This window comes from Heliconius melpomene, chromosome 18 (assembly GCF_056956725.1).
Source record: "Heliconius melpomene rosina isolate 202511_hmr_F chromosome 18, ASM5695672v1, whole genome shotgun sequence".
Taxonomy (NCBI): domain Eukaryota; kingdom Metazoa; phylum Arthropoda; class Insecta; order Lepidoptera; family Nymphalidae; genus Heliconius; species Heliconius melpomene.
The window spans coordinates 5,496,529-5,519,532 of NC_140406.1; the positions used below are offsets into that span (position 1 = coordinate 5,496,529).

The 23,004-nt window shown below is 32.5% G+C and overlaps 2 protein-coding genes across 5 annotated transcripts in view; one reads left to right on the forward strand and one right to left on the reverse strand.

Moving 5' to 3' along the window:
* Nucleotides 1–22,296, forward strand: part of Dcr-2 (Endoribonuclease Dcr-2) — a 57,643-nt gene extending 35,347 nt beyond the window's left edge. For 3 of the 4 annotated variants that reach the window (XM_085202429.1, XM_085202428.1, XM_085202431.1), the window contains 10 exons: nt 2,825–2,997; nt 3,407–3,640; nt 4,014–4,149; nt 15,088–15,279; nt 15,997–16,101; nt 16,343–16,498; nt 18,089–18,300; nt 18,729–18,882; nt 20,098–20,282; nt 20,929–22,296. In XM_085202429.1, the coding sequence (XP_085058555.1) occupies nt 2,825–2,997; nt 3,407–3,640; nt 4,014–4,149; nt 15,088–15,279; nt 15,997–16,101; nt 16,343–16,498; nt 18,089–18,300; nt 18,729–18,882; nt 20,098–20,282; nt 20,929–21,085 (1,704 nt within the window). In that variant the 3' untranslated portion in view covers nt 21,086–22,296. Of the gene's footprint in view, nt 1–2,824; nt 2,998–3,406; nt 3,641–4,013; nt 4,150–15,087; nt 15,280–15,996; nt 16,102–16,342; nt 16,499–18,088; nt 18,301–18,728; nt 18,883–20,097; nt 20,287–20,928 lie in introns of those variants that run through there. The other variant, XM_085202432.1, reaches the window with a different exon arrangement.
* LOC146529350 (juvenile hormone epoxide hydrolase-like) lies at nt 4,701–12,535 on the reverse strand. Its single transcript, XM_085202433.1, has 7 exons — nt 12,363–12,535; nt 10,814–10,996; nt 9,952–10,341; nt 8,855–9,012; nt 7,399–7,589; nt 6,349–6,577; nt 4,701–5,591 (listed from the first exon to the last, which is right to left on the reverse strand). The coding sequence occupies exons 2-7, from the start codon at nt 10,994–10,996 to the stop codon at nt 5,369–5,371; spliced, it is 1,374 nt and encodes a 457-aa protein (XP_085058559.1). The 5' UTR covers nt 12,363–12,535; the 3' UTR covers nt 4,701–5,368.
* Nucleotides 22,297–23,004: the final 708 nt, after the last annotated feature.

Consider the following 23,004-nt stretch of genomic DNA (forward strand, 5'->3'; position numbering starts at 1 on the left):
AAACAATTAAATTATCTAGTTAAATAAATGTTTACAAATATTGATCTACTATAAACTATTAATATATATACATATACATCATGTTCCCTTAATATAATGAAGGGTGACCATTATTGCGGATATTTTTTTTATTAATTATATTGAAAAATACATTTCAATGAACTGTCTCTCTTCGTCCTCTACTTGTTTGATTTGACAAGGCTTGCCGCAATTTTTTTTTTCTCACGCAGTTTTTAATAATTTGCATAGGAAAGAAATATATATAATAGAATTATAATAAACAAAACTAAGTTAGCAAAATAAATTCGAAGAAAATCTGACAGTAATGCCGACTAATAAACGCTATTTACGGTTTATGACCAAGAGTCGGCAAATATCAATTAGTTGGCTATTTTTTACTATAGATAAACATTTTGCGGCGCCATACAAAGCAAACCAAATGCAATAAAATTATTTTCGAAGATGTATTGTTTCTAAATGCAATGAAAGTGCAGATGGCCAAATGAGTTGTTTTTGAGCATATTACTTAGTTACTTACCTTTCGTTTTGGAGTAAAGACGTTTTTACTTGACAAAAATGAAGATGTGTTTTTTGTGCGGCAGGAGTGAAAATGTGATAGAATTTAACAAGGAATCTCTCCAAAAGTGTAAAATTATGTTATTGTTTCGCCAAAAAATGAATTTTAAATACAGTGACATTTTTTTAAATAGTGACACAATGCACAGTTATCATATACAGTATTACAAAAAGTTCATTGTTTTAAAACAAAAATATAAAGAAGTATTTTTTAATTATTTTCTAATGCAAAACGTAAGTATACTTTAATATTTAATATTATATAGTTTAATAAAATGTAGACAATTGTGGCCGTGGGAGTTGCCTCAGTTTTGATTATACTAAGTTAGGGACATTAGTGAGTGATTACACTTTATTATAATTATAAGGACAATTCTTTCAGACCTAAATAAATGCCTTAAAAACTATCAGCATAGACGGAGAAGTTCTTGCTAGCGACATTTTTTTATCTATATTTTTTAATAGTTTTTATTAGTTGAATAGTTTTCATTTACTTTGCAAAAACGTAAATATTCGTACCAAAAAGATGGGCCCAATGGTTCTTTCTACGGATACGGACGGCGTTGTCAAATCAAACAAGCAGAGGGCGAAGAGAGAGAGAGAGATTGTTTATTGAAATGTAATTTTCCACATTTTCTTAATTAATAAAAAAAATATCCCCGATAATTGTCACCTCTCATTATATTAAGGAAACATGTTGTAATTAATACCTTATAGTAGATCGATATTTGTAAACATTTACTTAATTAGATAATTTAGTTGTTTTAAATAACCCTTTTATTTAACTAAATATTATTATTTATAAAATAAATTTTGCGAAGACTCAATATTATGGATTATTATTTTACTTGAAAAATAAGAATGATTTCATCTTTAAATAGTTTTCTGCGTGTACTTAATATGATTAAAATCATAATTTAACAGTTGAACAATTAGAATAAACATTGATTTTAAGATTGACCATCTATTATATAATATTTTACTTTAAAACATAAGGCAGACTGCGCATTTCATCGTCTATTCTCATAGTCAAACGGAACCGGAATAAAATATTTCAAACGCTGGCAACCCCTGTTTGCGGCAGGAATTTTCCAGGCAACCCTGTTTTATAGTGTTCAGAAAAAAATAAGCTTTAATTTGATATATAATTCATTAAAAAAACACATGAGTGCAAATTATTAACATTTAGTGACATGTTTAAACCAGGCAACCCTAGACTTGCGGCAGACTGAGAGCTGGCAACCCTTAATTTTCCAATTCCTTATGGGATTATCTTTCAAATGATGTGCGATTCATATAAAAAACGTATTGGTGCAATTTTCTCCAAAAACGAGTTACGAAAAAATGTAATTAAAGGTGATTGCGGCAGGATTCTTCCAGGCAACCCAGGTGTAATCTGTTCTACTAATCATGTATTATTCATTAATATAGGTTTAATTAAGAAAACTGGTATATGCAGGATTCAACGGCCGGATCCCAGTCTATCTGAGATACCATAATTCTGCCGATCCTACATGACCATCTGGGCATGACAAAAGTCAGTGCAAGATGGGTACCAAGAATGCTCACACCGCTTTAGAAACAGGAGTTCGTCGATGCTTCAAAGCAATATTTTGAGTTGTGTGGAGATGAACCGGCACAGATTTTGGAACGGATTGGACGGCTGGAAAGTTGACGGCTAATGTTTTTTGGGATTGTGAGGGGATAATACTGATTGATTACAAAGAAAAGGGAAGAAATATAACCGGACAATACTACGCATTGACACTAAAACAATTAAAGGAGACCATCAAAGAAAAACGTCGAGGAAAGTTGGCTAAGGGTGTGTTGCTCTTGGAAGACAACGCACCAGTTTACAAGAGCAGAGTTACAATGCACACGCACGGTTTCGATTCATTAGTCCACCCACCTTACAGTGCAGACCTGGCCCCTAGTGATTTTCATTTGTTCCCCAATTTAAAAAAAATACTTAAAGGGAAGGAAATTTTCCGACGACAGTGAGGTGAAGGAGGCAGTTTTGGCCCATTTTGAGGCGAAAGAAAAAAATATTATTTCGACGGATTAGAAAAATTAATCCATAGATCCAATGAATGTATTCAGCTTAAGAGTGATTATATTGAAAAGGAAAAAGAGATTTATTGTTTCATTTAATTTAGAATCCTTTCATTCCACGAACTTTTGGACCTCCCTTCGTTTATAGTATAATATAACAAACAATTGTAATTAATGAATTGTTATTTTCCATTAGGAAAGCCAAGAGCCCATCGACATTGAACGCAATCTGTCAACAGTAACATTGATGGACATAGAGTGTTACGATACATTCGTGAAGTCCCCATTGTTCTCAATAGAGCAAGAGACCCTTGGAACACCGCCACACACGGTTAACATATCCACTGCGTTATTACCGCCGCCGTTAAAGTTAGTGTTGTTTTGTTTATTAATACAAATAATGAAAGAATCTTTTTTTGTTTTCAAAGTTTAAATAATTAGATCATATGTAATACAACGAAAGCCAAGAGATCCTTTTATTGTTTTATTTTTAACTTCACACTGTGTTCCACCTATATTAAAGTACAATACCCCATATGGATAGGAAGCAGTTAGAATTCAATGCCGTGTTTGGTTACTCCTCCGGGTCAAAATCAAACCTACAACTACGTCTTTTATAGCAAGTCGCTTTGCCCTTGCGCCACAACGCTGACGATGACAATACAATTTCCAATCAAAATGAATTCAAACATAATTTTCTAGCTCCAGCATAAATATCACAATAGAAGCCTAAAATTTCATGAAAAATCGTAAAATTATTTATTTCCCTTGCGCGCAGGTACATAGATAAAATTGATATTTTAACAAAGAAATCTTCAAAAGGCCCGGAGCTACGTGATGTTTTAGCAGCTCTTACTACTATAAATTCTCACGATACATTTAATTTGGAGAGAGTGGAGACGTTAGGAGACGCGTTTTTGAAGTTTGCAGCGAGTTTATACCTGTTCCACAAATTTCCTAAACTGGATGAAGGTCAACTTACAAATATAAAAGGAAAACTTATTGGAAACAGGTTAGTTTATATGCAGAGTGTTAACTCCTTAAACTTAAAATTTATTTGTTGTCTGTATATTTTCAAGCTAATATTAAAATTGTTAATGTAAATTTTCTGCTTTAGAAGTTCATTTACGCATTCATTCGTCTCTTTTCTCAAAGTTCATGACACATACTATTAAATATATTAATTTAAAAATAATTTACGACAACAAGATATAAGAATGTCAGTTAATCAGTGAGTCAGTACCACTTAAACTATTACTAGGTAAAGTTACATTTTGAACCTAGTGTTCATTCTCCACTTTCCCCCCAATTTCTAAAACAGTGGGGCGGAACAACCCCGCGCAGGAATATTTTGCAAAAAACTATAAGATGTTCTTTGTTGACAGAAACTTATACTACGCAGGAGAACGTATAAATTTGGGCGGAAGGATGAAAGTAGAACAATTTAGTCCACGACGAGACTTTCTAGTACCAGGTTTCTTTGCACCGAACGAATTGATCTCTTTCATTGAAATACATCAAGTAAGTGACTTTTTTTTATCTTAACGCTGTATAAACAGTAGGTATAATGCAGGGTAAGTAGAGGGAACCTAGTGTTAGGACTCTGTTCCCCACCCATCACCATATTTCTAAGAAATTGTGTGTTGAATAACGGAACTCAACGCAACGCTTTGTCTTGTTACGAGAGGGAGGAAACGATAATAATTAATTTTCCGGGAAGGAAATTAATGGGAACCGTCACATTCGTGTATTTAAATATTTTTCAGTTTAGTAGCATAGTAGAAACTCGATTAACCGGACTAATTTTTGTCGTAAATCATTCGGATAATAAAAAATCCGGATAATCCAATGTATAAAGAAACGCAGTATTTCTAGCACAAAAGTGTTTTTTTTTAAAAGTGATTGCAATTTCAAATTTCATTTCAAACTTGAGATTGAAGATGCAGTTTAATGTTAGAGATTTCTAAAAGTTGAAAAATTGTGCCCTTGTTAAAAAACATCCTTTTTTATATTTGTTTTGTAGAATGTGTTTTGTTATATTACACTATTAGGGGAAATTGGAAAGAATACAATCACACTACACAAGATATTTATTATCTAACCGTTTACCACAAAAATTAATCTTAAATTGAAAGTCTTGTTCCTTCTCGTTCATCGTTTCTTGAATCTCTTACAATAACGCACTTAACCTAAAGTACACAAAAATGTCAAATACAAATAAAAAATAGGCAAAATAAGGATACTTATATAAAATCAGTCCAAATTATTTGTGAGAGCCACATTAAAATCTTAAAAACACGTTCAAGATATTTAACAATACTGATTTAGTAAAATGATCCTTATAAATTCAATATTAATTGATAATAATTAATGAATAATTAAATCTAAACACACAACCACACGAATATTGAGTGACATGGACTTATAATCTATACTTTGGACTTAAATTGGTCAGAAAAACCATCAATTATATCAGATCACAAATTAAACAACAAAATGTCATTTTATATAATAGTTTATAACGTGGTCGATATCGATTTATACAGTTTTTAAGTAATATATCGCGTACAAGTAATAAAGTAAATAAGTCCTGATTATATGACGTATAAACGATATATATCGGTATCTGCCTGTAAAAATAATAATGATGAATGGCTGAGAAAAAAAACATACAAATCACCCAAATTTAAGTTCAACTTATAGATATCAGTCGAAAATGGAAAATTTAACTATAATAATATTAAGTACGTTTGTACTTTGCATTGAACTTGTTGAATTCGGCGACGGATTCAAAGACGTCGTCAACTAGCGCTTTGGGCGTGTGCAAAGCGGCGAAGTGTCCGCCGAAGTCTAAAGTAGTCGAATGGACTAAATTTGTAAATTTGTCTCTAAGTATCCAATCAGGTTGATATATCACTTCGTGTGCAAAGTTGATTGCAGCCGTTGGTACTTTTGTTGGTATGCTGAAAAAAAAAAATAGTTTACGCGTTTCTAGTTACTATAGTAATATACCTTACAATTACTACAAGATGGTGCACATTGAGTGGTGGAACTCAACGCTGTACTGTGTTCATCAGATCGAAAAAATTAAACTCTCCTTGATCTAAATGGGGATCGAACCCATAGACATAACATTTACAGTCCGACGATGTCCAACTCCACCATTACGACCGTAAGTTATAGAGAAAACTTAAATTATTATTATTTTTTTTTAAATGCACAATTAATTGGTACACACAATCTTCTTATTGATTAGGAGTTCATGTGCAATTATTAGAGAACTAGCGGACCCGGACGCGGCTACGCCTGCTTGAAATATAAGAATATAATTTATATAGAAATATAATTTCAATCTAGATGAAATGCTAAGTGACTATTATATTTATTTTCATAGGGATGAATATCAAAATGACGCGGTAATGAACGCGGTCGCGTAGCGACGACAGTTGTTATTAACATGGCAGAATAAATTGCATGTCAAATTAGAAAGTATTTTAATTTATTACTATATATGTGTAATGTAATATTATATAGCCTATAGCACTTCTAAAGAATGCAGCTTTCATACAAAACAAAAACAAAGTAAATCGATCCAGTAGATCCAGAGATCTTAGCGTTCAAACAAACAAACAAACAAACAAACAAACAAACTCTTCCGCTTTATTATATTAGTATAGATAATAGATTTTGTAATACAACATTATGAAGATAGTGTCTCACTTGTGTAGAACAAACACTTCAGGCCACGCGAACGCTTCAGCGTATATTCTAATGGAATAAGTTATTTTCTCATTCGCCCACAGTATCGTCATAGTATCCAACAGATCGTCAATATCCAAATTGTCTAAACCTCCATGTAAAGTGTCTAATTGGTTTCTATGGCAGCAAACGCCAATCTTCTCGAGCGCATACGCTGCGATACCAGCGGGAGTGTCTGTAAGTGCGGCACCTGAAAAATATTAACGTGTTTTTTGTGTGTTTTTAACGATTTTATCAATTCAACTTTGTTACCTATAAATGTACTCGTATAAATCTATAATATTTATTTTTTTAACTTCACGCTTTAAAGTAAAGATACTTCATTCCCCGCTTTCCGCCCAATTTTTGAGGCATGGCAAAATTTTGCCGTTACCCGCTTTGCTTCTTACCAGAACGAAGAAATGATAATACTTTATTTCTCAGAATGGAAATCAAACCCACAATCATTGCTTTTACAATCGGATGCTGAATTGCAACGTAAAAAGGGAAGAAAGTATCTAATCATTTATCACAGTTCGACGATGAGTTTAATACAAGATTAACGAAAAACATTTGTTGCTAATTAGGGAACTATAGTAGGTCAAAGTACTTTTGCATTACAGCGTCTAAGCAAGGCACCTAGATAAGATAACAATAGTTGTAGTTACATTTATTTAGATGATAACGCGATTCAAGGCTAATCGGCAATCGGTTAAGAATATCCTTTTGATAAATATATAAAATAATATTTATAAATAGAAACTTAAAAACATGCTCATATACAGTGTTCCGTTGTCGATATAAGTATACAAATTTATATATTATACTATATATCTTATAAATTATACATTTCTGTAATTTATCTAGCGTCTGAGTAATCGTGATGGTTGCGGGTTCGATCCCCACTCAAGAAGGTGCATATTATTTTTTTATTTCTCCGCTCAGGTAGATGAAGTGCGGCATTGAGTTCAATAACCCATTGTCCTAAATTCCGGCGAAAAGGGAATGAAAGCTATAAAAATAAACACATACCAATCGTATCAGGTTTTGTAGCATGTAGATGGAAGTAGCCGCCCTCTCTCACGAAATACATAAGATAATCTTTTATTGGATACAATCTTTGTTTAAATTTGCTATCCACTATAAGACTGGGGAACAGTGATCCAACGAAGTACTTAACCATGCTTATTGGCCTCGAAGATACTGGCATGTTTGTGTGGAATCTGAAATTATTTTTCTATTAATCGATTTTATTAGATAAATTACTTCGCTCTTCTCTTACTAGAGATATTGCGAGATATTGCGTGCCCAGTCGCAAAACTACATAATTTGTATATTTTTTTTGTACTAAACATGATTTTTCCCAAAAGTTGAATTGAAAATTGAAATCCACTATCATCACATTCTCTATAAAAACCACGTTAACATAACAAATATCTACTAAGATGACTATTTCAAATTACCGAATTTGCATACAATTAAATTTCTTTTTTATTTATTCTATCTCTTATGTTGAATGACATTTACCTATGTATTGTGTAATTTAATTTAAAATTCATGGTCCTATAATAATGTATATAACTAACTAGGGGCCCGCTCGCGGTTTCACCCGCGTGAACTATGTTATTATTAATTTCTGTCTCCATGACTACGTCCTAGTGACGTCTATGCAAAATTTGAGACTCCTAGCATTTGTAGTAACGAAGTTTCATACAAACTTTCGACCCCAAAAACAACCCCTTAGAAGTCGAATATTGCAAATTCCCGTCTTAGCGAGCACCTACGTCCTATAAATAACTCCTATGCAAAATTTGAGATTCCTAGCACATGTAGTTTCTGAGATTTCGTGATGAGTGAGTGACCTTTCGACCTTCGAAGACAATGTTATTTATCTATATATATAAAATATATAGATAAATAACATTGTCTTTCGATATACTTAATAGAGTAAAACACTAATATAATGGTGCAGTTAAGAGATGTCTGATTGTACGCGATCTTCTAGGTATTATGGTTTTGTTCTTTATTGGGGGATTCTTTTTTTTCATCTGTTTAGTTTGATAAGACATAAGTATGCGTTAAATTTTGCTAACCAACACACAATATTTCTAAATAGGGCAGAAAGTCATTAACCGTGTTTCTTAACTACCTACTAGTTGGTAGTTTTGCTTCTTTCTCAAAATATTTCTCATACTAATCAATTTAGATAACCGGTAACGCAATATTAATATTGTTGTAGTCTTTGGCATAGTCTGACGTCACATGTGAAAGTAAGACGCGTTTCTAAGATTTCGGACACAGATTGATTAAATAAAAGGTCATTTATACTGTTCAATAAATACGGAAAAGTTAAATAAAGAGAATAAGCAAAGTTAATTGTTCATACTTTTTGCTTTTTCTTAGTTTTTATTATCACACAATGTGATTAGTAAGCGATTGCTTTAACCTTAAAACTATTATATATTTATACGACATGATTTTACCTTACCCTGATATCTCGTCTGGAAATAATGTCGCCATATGAGTCCCTACTTGGGATCCCCAGTCACCTGCTTGTATATAAAATTTCTTAAAGCCCAGTCTTCTCATCAAATTTCTCATAATTATGCCGATCTGTACAGGATTCAAGCCAGGTTTGTTGGTACCCTGTAATGCAAAATGATGTTAAATGAATAATATAACGTGCTATAAATAATATAATATGATAAATAATATATTTATTACTTTTTGTGATATTTATAAGTTATAAAATTATAAGTAATGTTTGCAATATCGAAGTCATTTCTCCAAGTTATCACTTGTTTATTAGAGCAAGAACTGAAGCTTTACCAGCACTTATTATTAATAAATTACGATATATTTTTTATGAAAATGCTAACATCATACAATTAGTTATATATACCTTCACGCTTGATCCCGCATATAGCAGGGAAAGCAGAGGAAGTGTAGTGTTAAGATACGACGCCCCACTTCCGAGGAATTTATTAAGCATTGCGTGTTTCCAGCCTTGGTGCCAGAGCGAAGAAATAAAAATATTAATAAATAATAATTAATTCCCCCGAGAGGGATCGAACCCACAACTGTCGCGTTACAGTCACTTTCTTGTCAAATTATATAATTTTGTCTAACAATGAATAACTTGATAATACTATTGATTGCTTTCCGTCATTATGTTGCTGCTTAATAATATGTATTCCATATTATTGCGATAGCAATATGAAGCCTAATTTCAAAGCTTGTGTCCTTTCGTCTTTAAGTCTTGTACTGTTGCTTATTTTGCTAAGTTACACTATCATTTTCATATAAATATACATATTACATACTTATATGAATGTAAATTACGAAAACTCTTTATCATTAAAGATAATTGCATTATTTTACGTCAGTCGTAATCGGTTTTATCGTTTTAAAATATTACAAAATAGATTTTCACTTGTTAAATTCTTATTTGTAAGCAATAATTAAAACAACAAAATATTTTACACTTTAGTCATTCGTAAGGGCTATTTTAAGCATTAAAATATTTGCATTCCCATACGCCCCAACTATTAATAGGGTAAGTATCAGTAGTAAACATTTTATTACCTCTGAAAATCCAAAACCCGGCAAATCAACCGCGACAACTTCGAATACGAAATCGTATCCGTCCCTCGGCGTCGTCAGCGTAGGTATTACTTTGTCAAATTCCTTGGAGGAACTCGGCCACCCGTGCATCATGAGTAGGGGGAGTATTTTCTTATCTTTCACATCAGGCTTTACTCTTATAAATTGAATGTCCAAACCTTGAACTTTCGTTTTAAAGTGGGGAAACTGATTTAATCTGTCAGATCTCTCTTTAAAATTATACTTTTCCAACCAGTACTTGAGTAACTTTTCCAGATATATTGTATTCATTCCATATTTAGATTGCATGCCGTCTAAAGGCGGGGTGTAAGGGCGCCTGTTGCTTAATCGGATTTTCAGATCTTCGATCATCTGTAAGCAGTTGTTTCGGCCGCTTAGTATAATATAAAGAAAAGATAAATTTATAATTTATGTAAGTAATAATAACGTTAATGACATATAGAAATAGAATTTTTTGTATAGTTACTAGAAGTTGCTACGAAAGTCATTGTTCATTGCGACAGTGCAATGGTGATAATTTAATTTTAAATCTTCCACTAATTTGTACAATAAGCACTATAGTTATGTAATTCAATCATGCATAAGGTTCTTATTGCATTTTTCAATATTTATCATATGAGATATATTGAAAAATGCAATAAGAATTCAATTCAATTCCAATATCAATAGATTATTATTAATTATTTTAGTCAATATATTTTTTTAAACATAAATCATTTTTGTCAATGAAGTAAAAAGAACAATTTTTCTGTTACATTACACCTACCTGCTTACTTCTTAAATAAAATATTGTTATAAATTAAAAATACGTGGTAAAAATTACCGTGTCGTTGAATTCTATTTTAAATGGCCTTATTGATTCGTCTTCATGGTCCGGCTTTACGCTATCCGCCCACCATCGTTCCAAATCTAGCTGAGGCATATCGGGTACTCTTTTGAGGTAGAAATTTCCAAACCCAATTCCTATGGCCGCTACTGCGACGATCGAAGCGAGTGGTTTTAACATCTAAAACATTTGACAACTGTGCCATTTGTGTACCGAATACGGATAATGTAACTTTATTTTAAAAATTAGAAGTCCTAATAAAAATCATTAATACACTTATTTATCATGATGTGGAATTATCATTTTAGATTATAATACAAAAATGTTTATTCTGTTGCATTGTGGAAGTACCTACATATGGATTTGTATTTATTTATTATTAGAGGACAGTCCGTCTAACGCGTGACAAACCTAATGTCTCAAGTATCAAGTTCCCTCTGCCTACCTGCCTATTCTGCAAAAATGCTACAACAAGAAGGTACACTACTTATGATAGGATCTAATAAGTATACACGTGTAACGAATATTGATAAATTTAAATCATTATAACCTTATATTTATTTATCATTCATAACAAATGATTATAGTCTTTTTATACTTCCACTACTATACTAAAACGATAATTTAATATGCTAATACCTTTTTCTGTCTACGAGTTTATTGTTTACTGCCATAATATTGAAATTATAGATTTTTTTTTATTTTCATAATTGTAGTCTGCTTTTTTTTAAATAATCAATTATTATCATAATACCTTACAAAAGAAATAATATGTAACTTACGGTCTTCATCATTATACCTATAAGAGAAGGTGTCGTAAAATTACATATACGACAAAATATTTTGATGAAATATAGTAATTATTTTCTCATAACTAAATTATAATAGTGAAATGTACAAAAATATATGAATGCGACGCGTGAGTTAACACGGTCGTCTTGAGTGACTAGTTACACCGGCTTTCGCACATAAACGGCGCGAATAATATTTATCTTGAATCTAATGTCTATTAAACAAGGAGTCGGTAACCGTGCCTTATTTACATATTTGTACCTTTTGTGTATGTCAAAAAAACTGTTTCATAGCTACGTTGTGGGTTCGATCCCCACTCAGGAGAATGAAATATTTCTTCAAATTCATATGTTCTCATCTCTTTGCTCTGGTGTCGAGAGAAAGCGCGGCGTTGAGTTCTGCCTCCGGAATTCAGCGGAAAATGGAGTACGTTGTATCTTAACACTAGGTTCCCTCTGCCTATCCTGTTGTGTGCCTGAGACAGCGTGCCGGTGCCGGTGTGCAGGTAATTATAAAAGAAGGTACTTCGAAAATTTTGCACTTTTTCAAACACTTGTATGCAGCGGATTTCTTACAATAAAAGAATAAAAGAACCGTAATATTTTGAATTAGGTCAAAACGAAATGTCGCTTAAACTTTCACTTAAGACTCATCTGTAGGTACAATATGCTGAATAAGTACAATAACATGAACATTGCATATTAAAAAGACACGAGTTTTTTGGGTAAAATAAAAAAATATATACTTTATATACCTTAGTATTTGAGACAAGAGAGCCGGTAAAAAATAATTATCACTTTCTCACTTTCGAATAAAAATTATGACATTCTTTCACACAAAACGCACTCGATAACAGACACGTGCGCGAGCGCCGGCGTTCCAAACCGAAATTGCGGATTCAAGAGTATATTGGCGTGAGTACTAGGAGTAACGTCTACGGCCTATCCGCAAACATTATAATTCGGCCTCGACCTTGCTCGTGTTGGACATAGAAAACAGAAATGCTAGAGTGTCCACATTAATTATTGAATTAAAATAACAGTCTCCATGGATGAATAATGTTTCAAATTCAAGTAACTTATCGCACTTATTTGTTATATTTTATTTTTAACATGCAATATGTGTTGTTACATTTTAATTACGACACTTATGCAATTAATTATCGTTTTTAGTCTTTGTGATGAATAAAAAAATATAATAACTTATCCACACGTGTTAGTCTGTTTATAAACTATGAAATGGTCTGATCTAGTGTAATAAAAATGCAGTTGTAAAAAATATGATTGCCATTTCTGAGCATTGTAAATTTTAAAGTCATCCTAATTTTTATTTGGTATTGAACTCACAAGAGATACTGGCTATCGCTCGCGGTTTGGACACGTGGAATTAATATACACGTAATTTTAAAAGATTACTATAAATGGATATAGTGAGTTGTATTGCGTAATCTGTCTGAGGTCAGAGGTTCTATTACAGCTCGGGGTGAATGTTTGCTTTAGTATGACAAATGGTTGACCTGGTCGACCCTTAGTTTCAAATTGATTACTGATTGTTGTGGTTCTGGATTACTGATGATTGACGCGACAGGTTGTGGGTTCCATTCTCACTCCAGCATATGAAATATTTAGTATTTTCATTTCCTCGCTCTGGTAATGAGGCAAAACGTGGCGTTGAGTTCCCCCGCTCAACACACAATGCCTTCAGAATTTGGCGGAAAGTGGGCAACGGAAGTGTCTTGATGAGAACGGAGTGTCCTTACACTAGTTGCCCTCTGCCAACCCTGTTATGTGCGGTATACAGCGGGAGGCAAAAAAATAAACTTATAGGCAATTGGCAAAACAAAGACAATTAAATAAACACCAGTAGTCGTTCGTTCGTCGTTCTTTAACATGAAAACAATTACCTAGCATTTATTTAAGCCGGTATTACAAACGAGATATACAACTTCAAATATATGGTTACTCGCGAACAAAGTAAACGTAGAATATACTTAACAATTCAAACACTTTATACTTACTTGAATAATATCTTTATTATATTATTGTAACACGTTCATACATATATTTTTTTATCAGATGTAATAATTTACTAAGCGCTTATTCGGTTCTTATATGAGAAGAAACTTCTTAGCATTCCATGGATTGACAGTGTGCGTGCCGGGTTTATTTCTTTGCAGGGAGAGGAATAGTGTCTGATAATTTCCAGTAAAAGATTTTATTACCCTAATCAATTCATTGGTGGATCTCTTAAACATGTATTTTCCTTTCTTGTAACTTTATCTTTCTTTTTACTGTACAAACTCTTTCGTGTGATCTCTGTACAACATGATATTGGCGTCGAGATTTTGTGCTCAACTGGCAAATTCGAAACATCATAATTAAAGAGCAGAATTGAACTTCAATTGTGCTGTTGTCTTAAATTGTTCTTAAAATCATATATTGAGACACATCTGATTGATTGTTCCCATTTGTTTTTGACCGACTAAACTATTTGATTTCTTAATGAAGGTGAACATAAAATAATACCTTATAATGTTTTATAAATTATTTTAATAGTTTTCTAATATTTTATTTAAACACTAGCGGACGCGCGCAGCTTCGCTTGCTTATTTTAGGGGGAATTCTAATAAACCATGAAACATGTGTTCAATGAAATATTTTTAAGAGTATAAATTTCAAATTTTATAAAAATCGGTGGCCATTTAAAGATTTTTCCATACAAACTTTCAACCCCTTATTTGCACTCTTAGGGGGTGAATTCTAGAAAACGATGAAACACGTGTTCAATTAAACACTTTCAAAAATCTAAATTTCAAATTTTATAAAAATCGGTGCCGATTTAAATTTTTTTCCATACAAACTTTCAACCCCTATTTCACCCCTTTAGGGTTAAAATTTTACAAAATCCCTTCTCAGTGGATGTCCAGATTACGAAAGTAAACATCTGTTCAAATTTCACGTTTGTACCATTAGCGATTACGGCTGTGCGTGCGTCTCTCAGTCAGTGAGGACAAGTCTTTTTTTGTATATATAGATAATATGAATAATAAACATGCTGAAGCCAAACGTGTCGTGTAAAAAAATTGTTTATTTAAAAAAAACATTAAATATTTTACATTTTATTAAGAGCGATCAAATTTCGCTTATGTGAGAACATACTCGGCATCTATTGTTACAATATAAAAATAATCATATTTCGAAATTATGTACAATTGAACCTAATATTTACTAGAAATACATATATTGAAAAAAATATAATGAAATGTTAAATCAACTCATCAGAGTACAATATATGACATTAATACATACACATTACACCTATTATCTATATATTATACATGTAAAATTTTTTAAAAATGTTTTTATATTTTTTAGGTTGTTCTGCAACATTTACACATACATTTACACATACAAAACGTTTTTAAAAAATTTAAGTAACATTTACTATATATATATTAATTATTCTTTCCTCTTCCGAAGATCCGGCCAACTTTCTTGATCGGCATGCAGTTCCCATTACATGACGTGTTGAGCGGCACTTTATCTATTGAAAGCGAAACTATAATACAAGAAAAATGCGCAGAAATCGACAGCACAGCGGAAATGGAGCCGGAAGGCAAGGCGCAAAACGCAATGCAGTGCTATGTGCGATCTCAGGCGGTCTCAGATAAGGTAATCGTCTTTGAGCTGCTTCCTGCATTTAGCATAGGCAGACAGAGGAAACATAGTGTTCAGACACTCTGATCCCCACTTTCTGTCCAATTTTCGAGCTTTGTTATCTTACTAGAACGAGGAAATGAAAACAATTAATTCTCTCAAATTGGAGCGATAATCCACAATTATAGCGTTCACATTCAGGGGCTGTGGCGCTCCCCGACCACTGAGGCAGTTGTTTTGTATTCATTGTAGATTTATACTGAGGCTAACGAAGGGCTATGGTTGTGATATTGAATATCAGTCCGACAAATTTCAAATTTATTTTCTTTAGTTTAAGTAAGCAAAGTGTGACGTTGTCCACCTCGGAACGTGGAAAAGACGTATAGATAAAATAAGATACATAGGTGTTAATATTTCTCTTGATATAATATAATTTTTAACATTCAAAATATTTGTTATCTGTAAATATAGAAAAATAATTAGACATACAAAATATCCACCCCTATTTCATCCCGTTAGGGCTAAAATTTTTCAAAACCCCTTCTTAGTGGATATCCAGATTACGAAAATAAATATCTTTCCAAATTTCACGTTTCTACGCATAGCGGTTACGGCTGTGCCGTGCGTCTTACCTCAGTCAGTGGGAACATGTCCTTTTATATATATAGATAATATTACTTTAAAATAGATTTTACGTGTAGTAATTTATTAATATTGAGATTATTTTTACAGTCAGTAGCTGATTGTGTGGAAGCTCTCTTAGGAACCTATCTGATGAGTGGTGGCATCACTTCTGCCATTGGAATTTTAGAGTATATGGAAATAATTCAGCCTAAGGTAATTTTGTTTTATATTAATTTTATTATTATTAATTATTATATTATTCATCTGCTATTAAGCGGCATTGAGTAATAATTATTAAATAGTTATATTTCTATTAAATATTATTAACATAAGCAATTAGTTACAATTTTTCATAACTAAAACACATTTCTAAAATTAGTGGTACATACTTACTCTTTTACTTTGTTTTTACGTTAATTCTGGCTTAAACTGTACAAAATTATGTTTTTTTAAGGACAATTTCAAAGAGTTTCTTTGTAAGAAAGTTGATACTGTTTTAACTTTAAAGAAAGCTACTGAAAGTGATATTGATTGGCTCCTAAACAGCTGTCGCAGCGATATTGAGAAGATCATTAACTACAAGTTTAAGGACCCGTCACTTTTGTTAGAGGTATGTTATTAATATAAACTGAAAAAAATAGATTATTATTATTATATAGATAAAAAAATTATATAGATTAAAAAAAAATATCCAAAGCTACATACATTATGTAGCTTTGGATATGGTTTTTTTTAAGTTTACACTGCTGTATTCCTCATTTAGCAGGGTAGATAGTGGGAGCCTAAGACTCGTGCCGTTTCCCATGCTCGCCGCTGATTGAGGCATTGCGTGTTGAGTAGCAGAACTCAACGCCGCGCATACTCTTGTTACCAGAGCGAAGAAATGAAAATATTAAATATTTCATTCCCTTAGTGGGAATGGGACTCGCAACTTGTCGCGTTTAAAGTCGCACGCTTGTGCCACGAATGGCAATATTTTTGTAAGAAAATAAAATTGAACGTTAACTTGAAACTTAAAATTTAGACTCATCAAGAAAATTTGCATTCTATCTAATACTCATTCACTTTTTTAACTCAATTCGATAAAGTTATAAGATAGTATATTAAAATTCTTTAATTTCTTTTAATGCTGGAACTTATGTGAAATAGGCTAATCCTACTAATATTACTGTAAAGGTTTATCTAAATCTGTTCAGTAGATTATAGTGAAAATGAAACAAACTCTATCCTCACAAACTTTCACATTCATAATACCTATTAGTAGAACAAAAAAAATGAGAATTTGAAAATGAAAAATTACTACTAAGGACCAATTAATAACCAATAATAATGTAAGAAACATAATATACCTACATGCTTTCACTCTTAAGTCATAGCCAAGTTTATTTCAATGAAGTCAATGAGTAACAATTTAAAGAGTGTCTGGCATTTCTTACACATCATACTTTAATAAACGAACAAGATTGTTCCTTGCGTATGTTTATCAAATTGTTTTTTATTTACTTAAACGGACTTAATATAAATTTAAACTTGATAGATTTTTTTAAAGGCTTGAAACTTGAGGCCAGTCACGTGTGACTGTGAACGCGACCGGTTGTGAGTTCGATTCCCAGTCGAGGAAATGAAATATTGTTTAATAATATTTTCGTCCTGTTGAGGCAAAGCGCGGCGTTGAGTTCTGCCATTCTACACGCAATGCCACCAGAGTGAGGCGGAAAATGAGTACTCTGCTGTGCGCGGGATACAGCGTAAAGCAAAAAAAAATAATAAATTAAAGTATTAGCGTAGATAATTAGCATTTACTTCATGATGGATGACTCATGATCCATATTTTATTTGCATTTACATGTTTATTTATACCTTCGTATAGCAAAAAACAACACAATGACATATTTCATATACCTAACATCTTTTTTTTTGCAATGGTGTTCTAATGTCTGAGTGTATACACAAAGGCCGTAGATTAATCTTCACTCAGAAAATAATTAAATACTCAAAGTCGCTCTTTGAGTAATTTAATTATTTCCTAATATTTCCGGAATTTAAGTTGATCTCCGAAATTTAACACAGCTTTCCGAGGTACCCTACCCTGTCCCTACCAGGATAAGATAGCGTGAAGTGAAGTTTATTGTTTATGATACATTTTTTTTGCTAATTGATTAAATAATTTTTAAAATTTACATAAGTAAATATCTTTTAGGCATTTTCCCATTCATCGTATATTCGAAACCGTTTCACAAATTCCTACGAGCGTCTCGAGTTTCTCGGTGACGCAGTTTTGGACTTCCTGATAACATCACACATATTTGAAAATGGACGTAGATTGACTCCAGGCGACTTGACCGACTTGAGATCAGCTCTGGTCAATAATGTCACGATCGCCTCTTACGTCGTCAAACTCGGGTTACACAAGTAAGTCCGATGACCTTTATTAATAATTTAATTAAAAATGGAGAACATTGTCAAAACACTCCGTCTTGATTTTAAGTTCTTCTAACTAATCTTCTATGGGGTAAAAAATATGAATCTTCTTTCAAATTATATATAGTGTGATAACAAAAAAGAAGAATAATAAGAATATTCGAAATTGTAAAAACCTCATACTAAAACTCATACGTTTTTAAAAAGGTGTTTTGCCTCTTCCTAAAATTGCTTAACCGACGATATTGCAGATGTCTTAATATATTATCGCTCCACTTGGCACTTGATTTAAGTGCCCGAAAATAATTTAAATATAATCAATTATCCAGTTGGGATTGAACCCACGAGTTGAGTATACAGTTAGATGCTGTACATGGCGTCACGACCTTTCATATATATTTTTTACGTAATCATTTCAGATTCTTATGTTCCCAAATAAATGCAAATCTAGAAAACGCTATAAAGACTTTCGTTGAACATCAAGAAGAAAGGGAACATGAGATCGTAGAAGATGTACTTTATCTTATAGATGAAGAGGATTGCCATATTGCCCAATATATAGATGTTCCTAAGGTTAGTTTTTCCTGTTTAACAATGTATTCTTCATACAGCAGGATAGGCGGTGGGAACATGGTGTTAAGATACTTTGTTCCCCACGCACCTCACAATTTTTAAGACGCACGCACGTGTTCCCCATGCAGCGCACAGTTGCGTTGTAGGTGGCTGAACTCAACGCTAAACTTTGTCTGTTTCGAGAGAGAAAATGAATCTAATTTATTTCCTTCAATAGGATTTGAGCTCATAACCATCGCCTTTATAGTCAGACGCTGCGCCACGACGGCTTCGTTTCTATCACTTATTATTGGTATTTCTATTTTAAAGTTTATTTATGATTGATTCATTCGTACACTAAATGACGCTTTCTTTTATTTGTATCTATTTATATATTGACCGAACAATTTACAATGAATCTTTTAATTTAAAATGAATTTGAATAATTGGAGTAGTCACTTTATTTGTATTATACGTATACTATAAAAGCTATAGCTATTAGCTTTTATAAGTTATGTATTAAGAATACATTTAGAATACGATGAATATGAATAGCATTTAGGTATTAAGAATTGCATGACGGTTTTTTACTTTATCTTTTTCATATCAGTGTATCTGTGTAAATCTATCATCAGGTCACCTTGCCACCTTCAAAAACAAACAAAAAACTCAATGATTGCAAAATACTTGCATTCATATCATTTCATTTAGTAATCATTTAATAATATGATTATCATTGCTAAATCATTACGTCATGTTGTATGATATCATGATATACCCCATCGTGGCGCAGTGAACAGCGACTGTACACCTGCTGCGCGGGTCACCTGTTCTCGTGACGACGGCTTGCGCGCGGCATTCTAGTGTATACATTCATCGAGAATGAACATGGAGGAGGCTATTTGCTTATGAGTTGTATACCGCTAACTAGGACGTCGTCATCGAAAGCAAAGACTGGGTTCACCTTATTTTGAGTCAGACTTTCTTAAGCCTGCTTGTGACTTTATATTCCACACTAAGACAACACTTTGACTTTTTTATGCTTGCGTAATATATTGCATTTCACTAAAAGAAAAACTGATAGTAACATTAAGGTACAATTTCGTCAATTAGTAAATCAATAGATGTCTCATCCTCCATTTTAGCATCCTGTAGCTCCGTACGTCCATCCGCCTCAAACCGCGCGGGTCAACTGAACAGGTCTATATATACAAAATAATAAATTTGTATTTTCAGTGTCTAAGTGACATATTCGAGGCTCTAATCGGAGCCATTTTCCTGGACACTGGCGGGGACTTGCAGCGAGTATGGACGGTCATCTATAAAATTATGTACAAGGAGATCGATAAATTCTCAATGTGCATACCGAAACAACCAGTTCGTGTATTGATGGAGATGATACACCATTGTCCTAGTTTTGGGTAAGTTTTTTTTATATATAAACTGATAACTCTAAAGCCGTCAGGGCGCAAGTGTGCGGCTGTAGATACGACGGTTGTAGGTGCAATACCCGCTCGGCGGAATGAAATATCAGTTTCCTCACTCTGGTAACAAGGTAAAGCGTGATGTTGAGTGCCGCTACTCAGCATGCACTGTCTGAAGAATTCGGCGGAAAATAGGGAATGGAGTGTCTTAGCACTAGGTTCCCAGGTTCCTCCTGTCTAACCTGCTATGTGCAGGATACAATGTGAATCTAAAATAAAGGAAGGTGATATTAGTTTTTTTTTGTTTAGTGTGAATAAATATTTCTTAACGGGAAATTTAATGTACATACATATTTAGGGACATAAAGTTCATACTATCTTATATGTAAAAAAATGTATTAAAAAACAAATGAAACAATCTTGTTTAAACTTTCTAATTAACACATCTTCTATGTAACATTTTTTGTTTTATGACTTACAAATTCACTGTTTGTTTTCCCTAAAAATTAAATAAATAATAATAAATATTTTTTTCAATTCATTTGTGTCTTTAAAAAAAGAGGTTCTTTCTATATTCGTCGGTTGGGATCTATCCGCCATTTGTAGAGCGGTTTTGAATTTCAAAATTTCTTCTTATTTCCAGTAACGCCATAACAACCAACTCGGCTGTACCCAAAATAATGGTGCCAGTCACTTTCACAAAGGATAGTATGCAGCACACTGCGTACGGAGTAGGCTCTAATAAGTCACAAGCGAAACGGGCAGCGGCGAAACTAGCCTTGAAAATATTAGCAGCTTAAACTTTTAGTTTTAAATTTTAAAAAAAATATATTAATTGTTAGTTTTATATTTTATAAGTTAAAACTATATTGTAAATTTAAAAAATATATATTAATTGTTAGTTTTAAATTTTATAAGTCAAAACTATATTGTAAATTTAAAAAATATATATTAATTGTTAGTTTTAAATTTTATAAGTTAAAGCTATATTTTGTTGCCAGTCTTCGCGCAGTGGCACAAATGTGCGTTCGATTCCCATGCGAGGAAATGAATGAAATCTTTAACGTGTGTCCTCGCTTTGGTGACGAGGCAAAGCGCGGCGTTGAGTTCTTCCACTGAGCTCTAAATGCCTCCAAATTCAAATGATAGTGTATTAATCGAAAACGGTGTGTCTTAACATTAGGTTCCCACATTCCCTTTGCCTACACTGCTATTTGCGGGATGCAGCGTAAGGCTGTAAAAAAATATAAGTTTTAAATGTTAAAAAAATAAATTCTTTTTTGGATTTTAAAAATTCAAACAGATATGTATTGATATGTGTGTGTAAAGGGTGGAATGTAATGTTTTAACCCTAGGTGCTCTATACTTAATGTACTAATTAAGTGCATTTATATTAATTTTCTATTGTTTGTTTGTTTGTTGTTGTGTTTTACTATGAATAGTTATTTACATGATACTAAAACAGAAACAATGAAATGAATCGTTCAACAATAGTATAATTTGAACTCGTACAGTAAAAAATATCTACTACGTTTTCAAGTTTTTTATGGGATTTCAATTAATTTATGTAATAACTATATATATAAAAGGACTTGTCCTCACTGACTGAGGTAAGACGCATGCACAGCCGTAATGCTGATGGTAGAAACATGAAATTTGGACAGATGTTTACTTTCGTAATCTGGACATCCACTAAGGGATTTTGAAAAATTTTAACCCTAAAGGGGTGAAACAGGGGTTGAAAGTTTGTATGGAAAAAAATTAAATCAGCACTGATTTTTATAAAATTGTAAATTCAGACTCTTAAAAATATTTAATTGAACACGTGTTTCATGGTTTATTAAAATTCACCCCTAAGGCTGCAAATAAGCAGGCGAAGCTGCGCTCGTCCGCTAGTTATATATAAGGATTTATTAATTAATTTTAATGTACTTTGTATCGGGCTTAATATACGTTGTTATAAATAAATGTATATTTTTTACTTAAAAATTATAATCGAAATCTTCGATTATTTTTAGTGTTTTATTTAATGTATTAAAATAAATGATAGATAATATTGATGGATTTTACTATTTGAGAACTGTACTTGAGATGTCAATAGTACTTCACTTGGATTCAATAGATACACACAGTCCGTGAGGTTAAAGTTGAGCTTTGCATGTGCGAGTGTTCATATACAGAATGGATGCGTCAGTGCTCCTTTTACGGGAACAGCATATAGGTAAAATATTTCAAACCCATATCTAAAGAAATTAATCAAGATACCTCAACAGTTTAGACGTAGGATTTTTTTTATTTCACGTTTGTTTATCCATACCTGTATTTCGTGTGACGCAGTTACATAGATACCAATAACGTAAACTAAGTGTTTACGTTATGTCTACTACAAAAGTACTATTAAAGGTTAAACAGATGTATCGCTATTATCTTCTTAATAATTAGCTAATATGTAAAAATATTATTTGCTCCATAATGTTTGTAGGCGTGTAGTTTGTAGTTTTATAAGAATTTAGGGGTCTGGCAGGCGTTTAAAACCAAGCTAAATGTCAGTATAACGTAATTTCTAATATAGTTCTTAATATACTTTGTAATTTATGAAGTAAAGTTAGGTACTAATTTGTGACCCTTATTTTCCTATTTAATTGCCAAAGTAACCACCATCTAAACTACACATCCCTAATAATATTAATCAGTGATGGGTGTATGTGCACAGAAATTT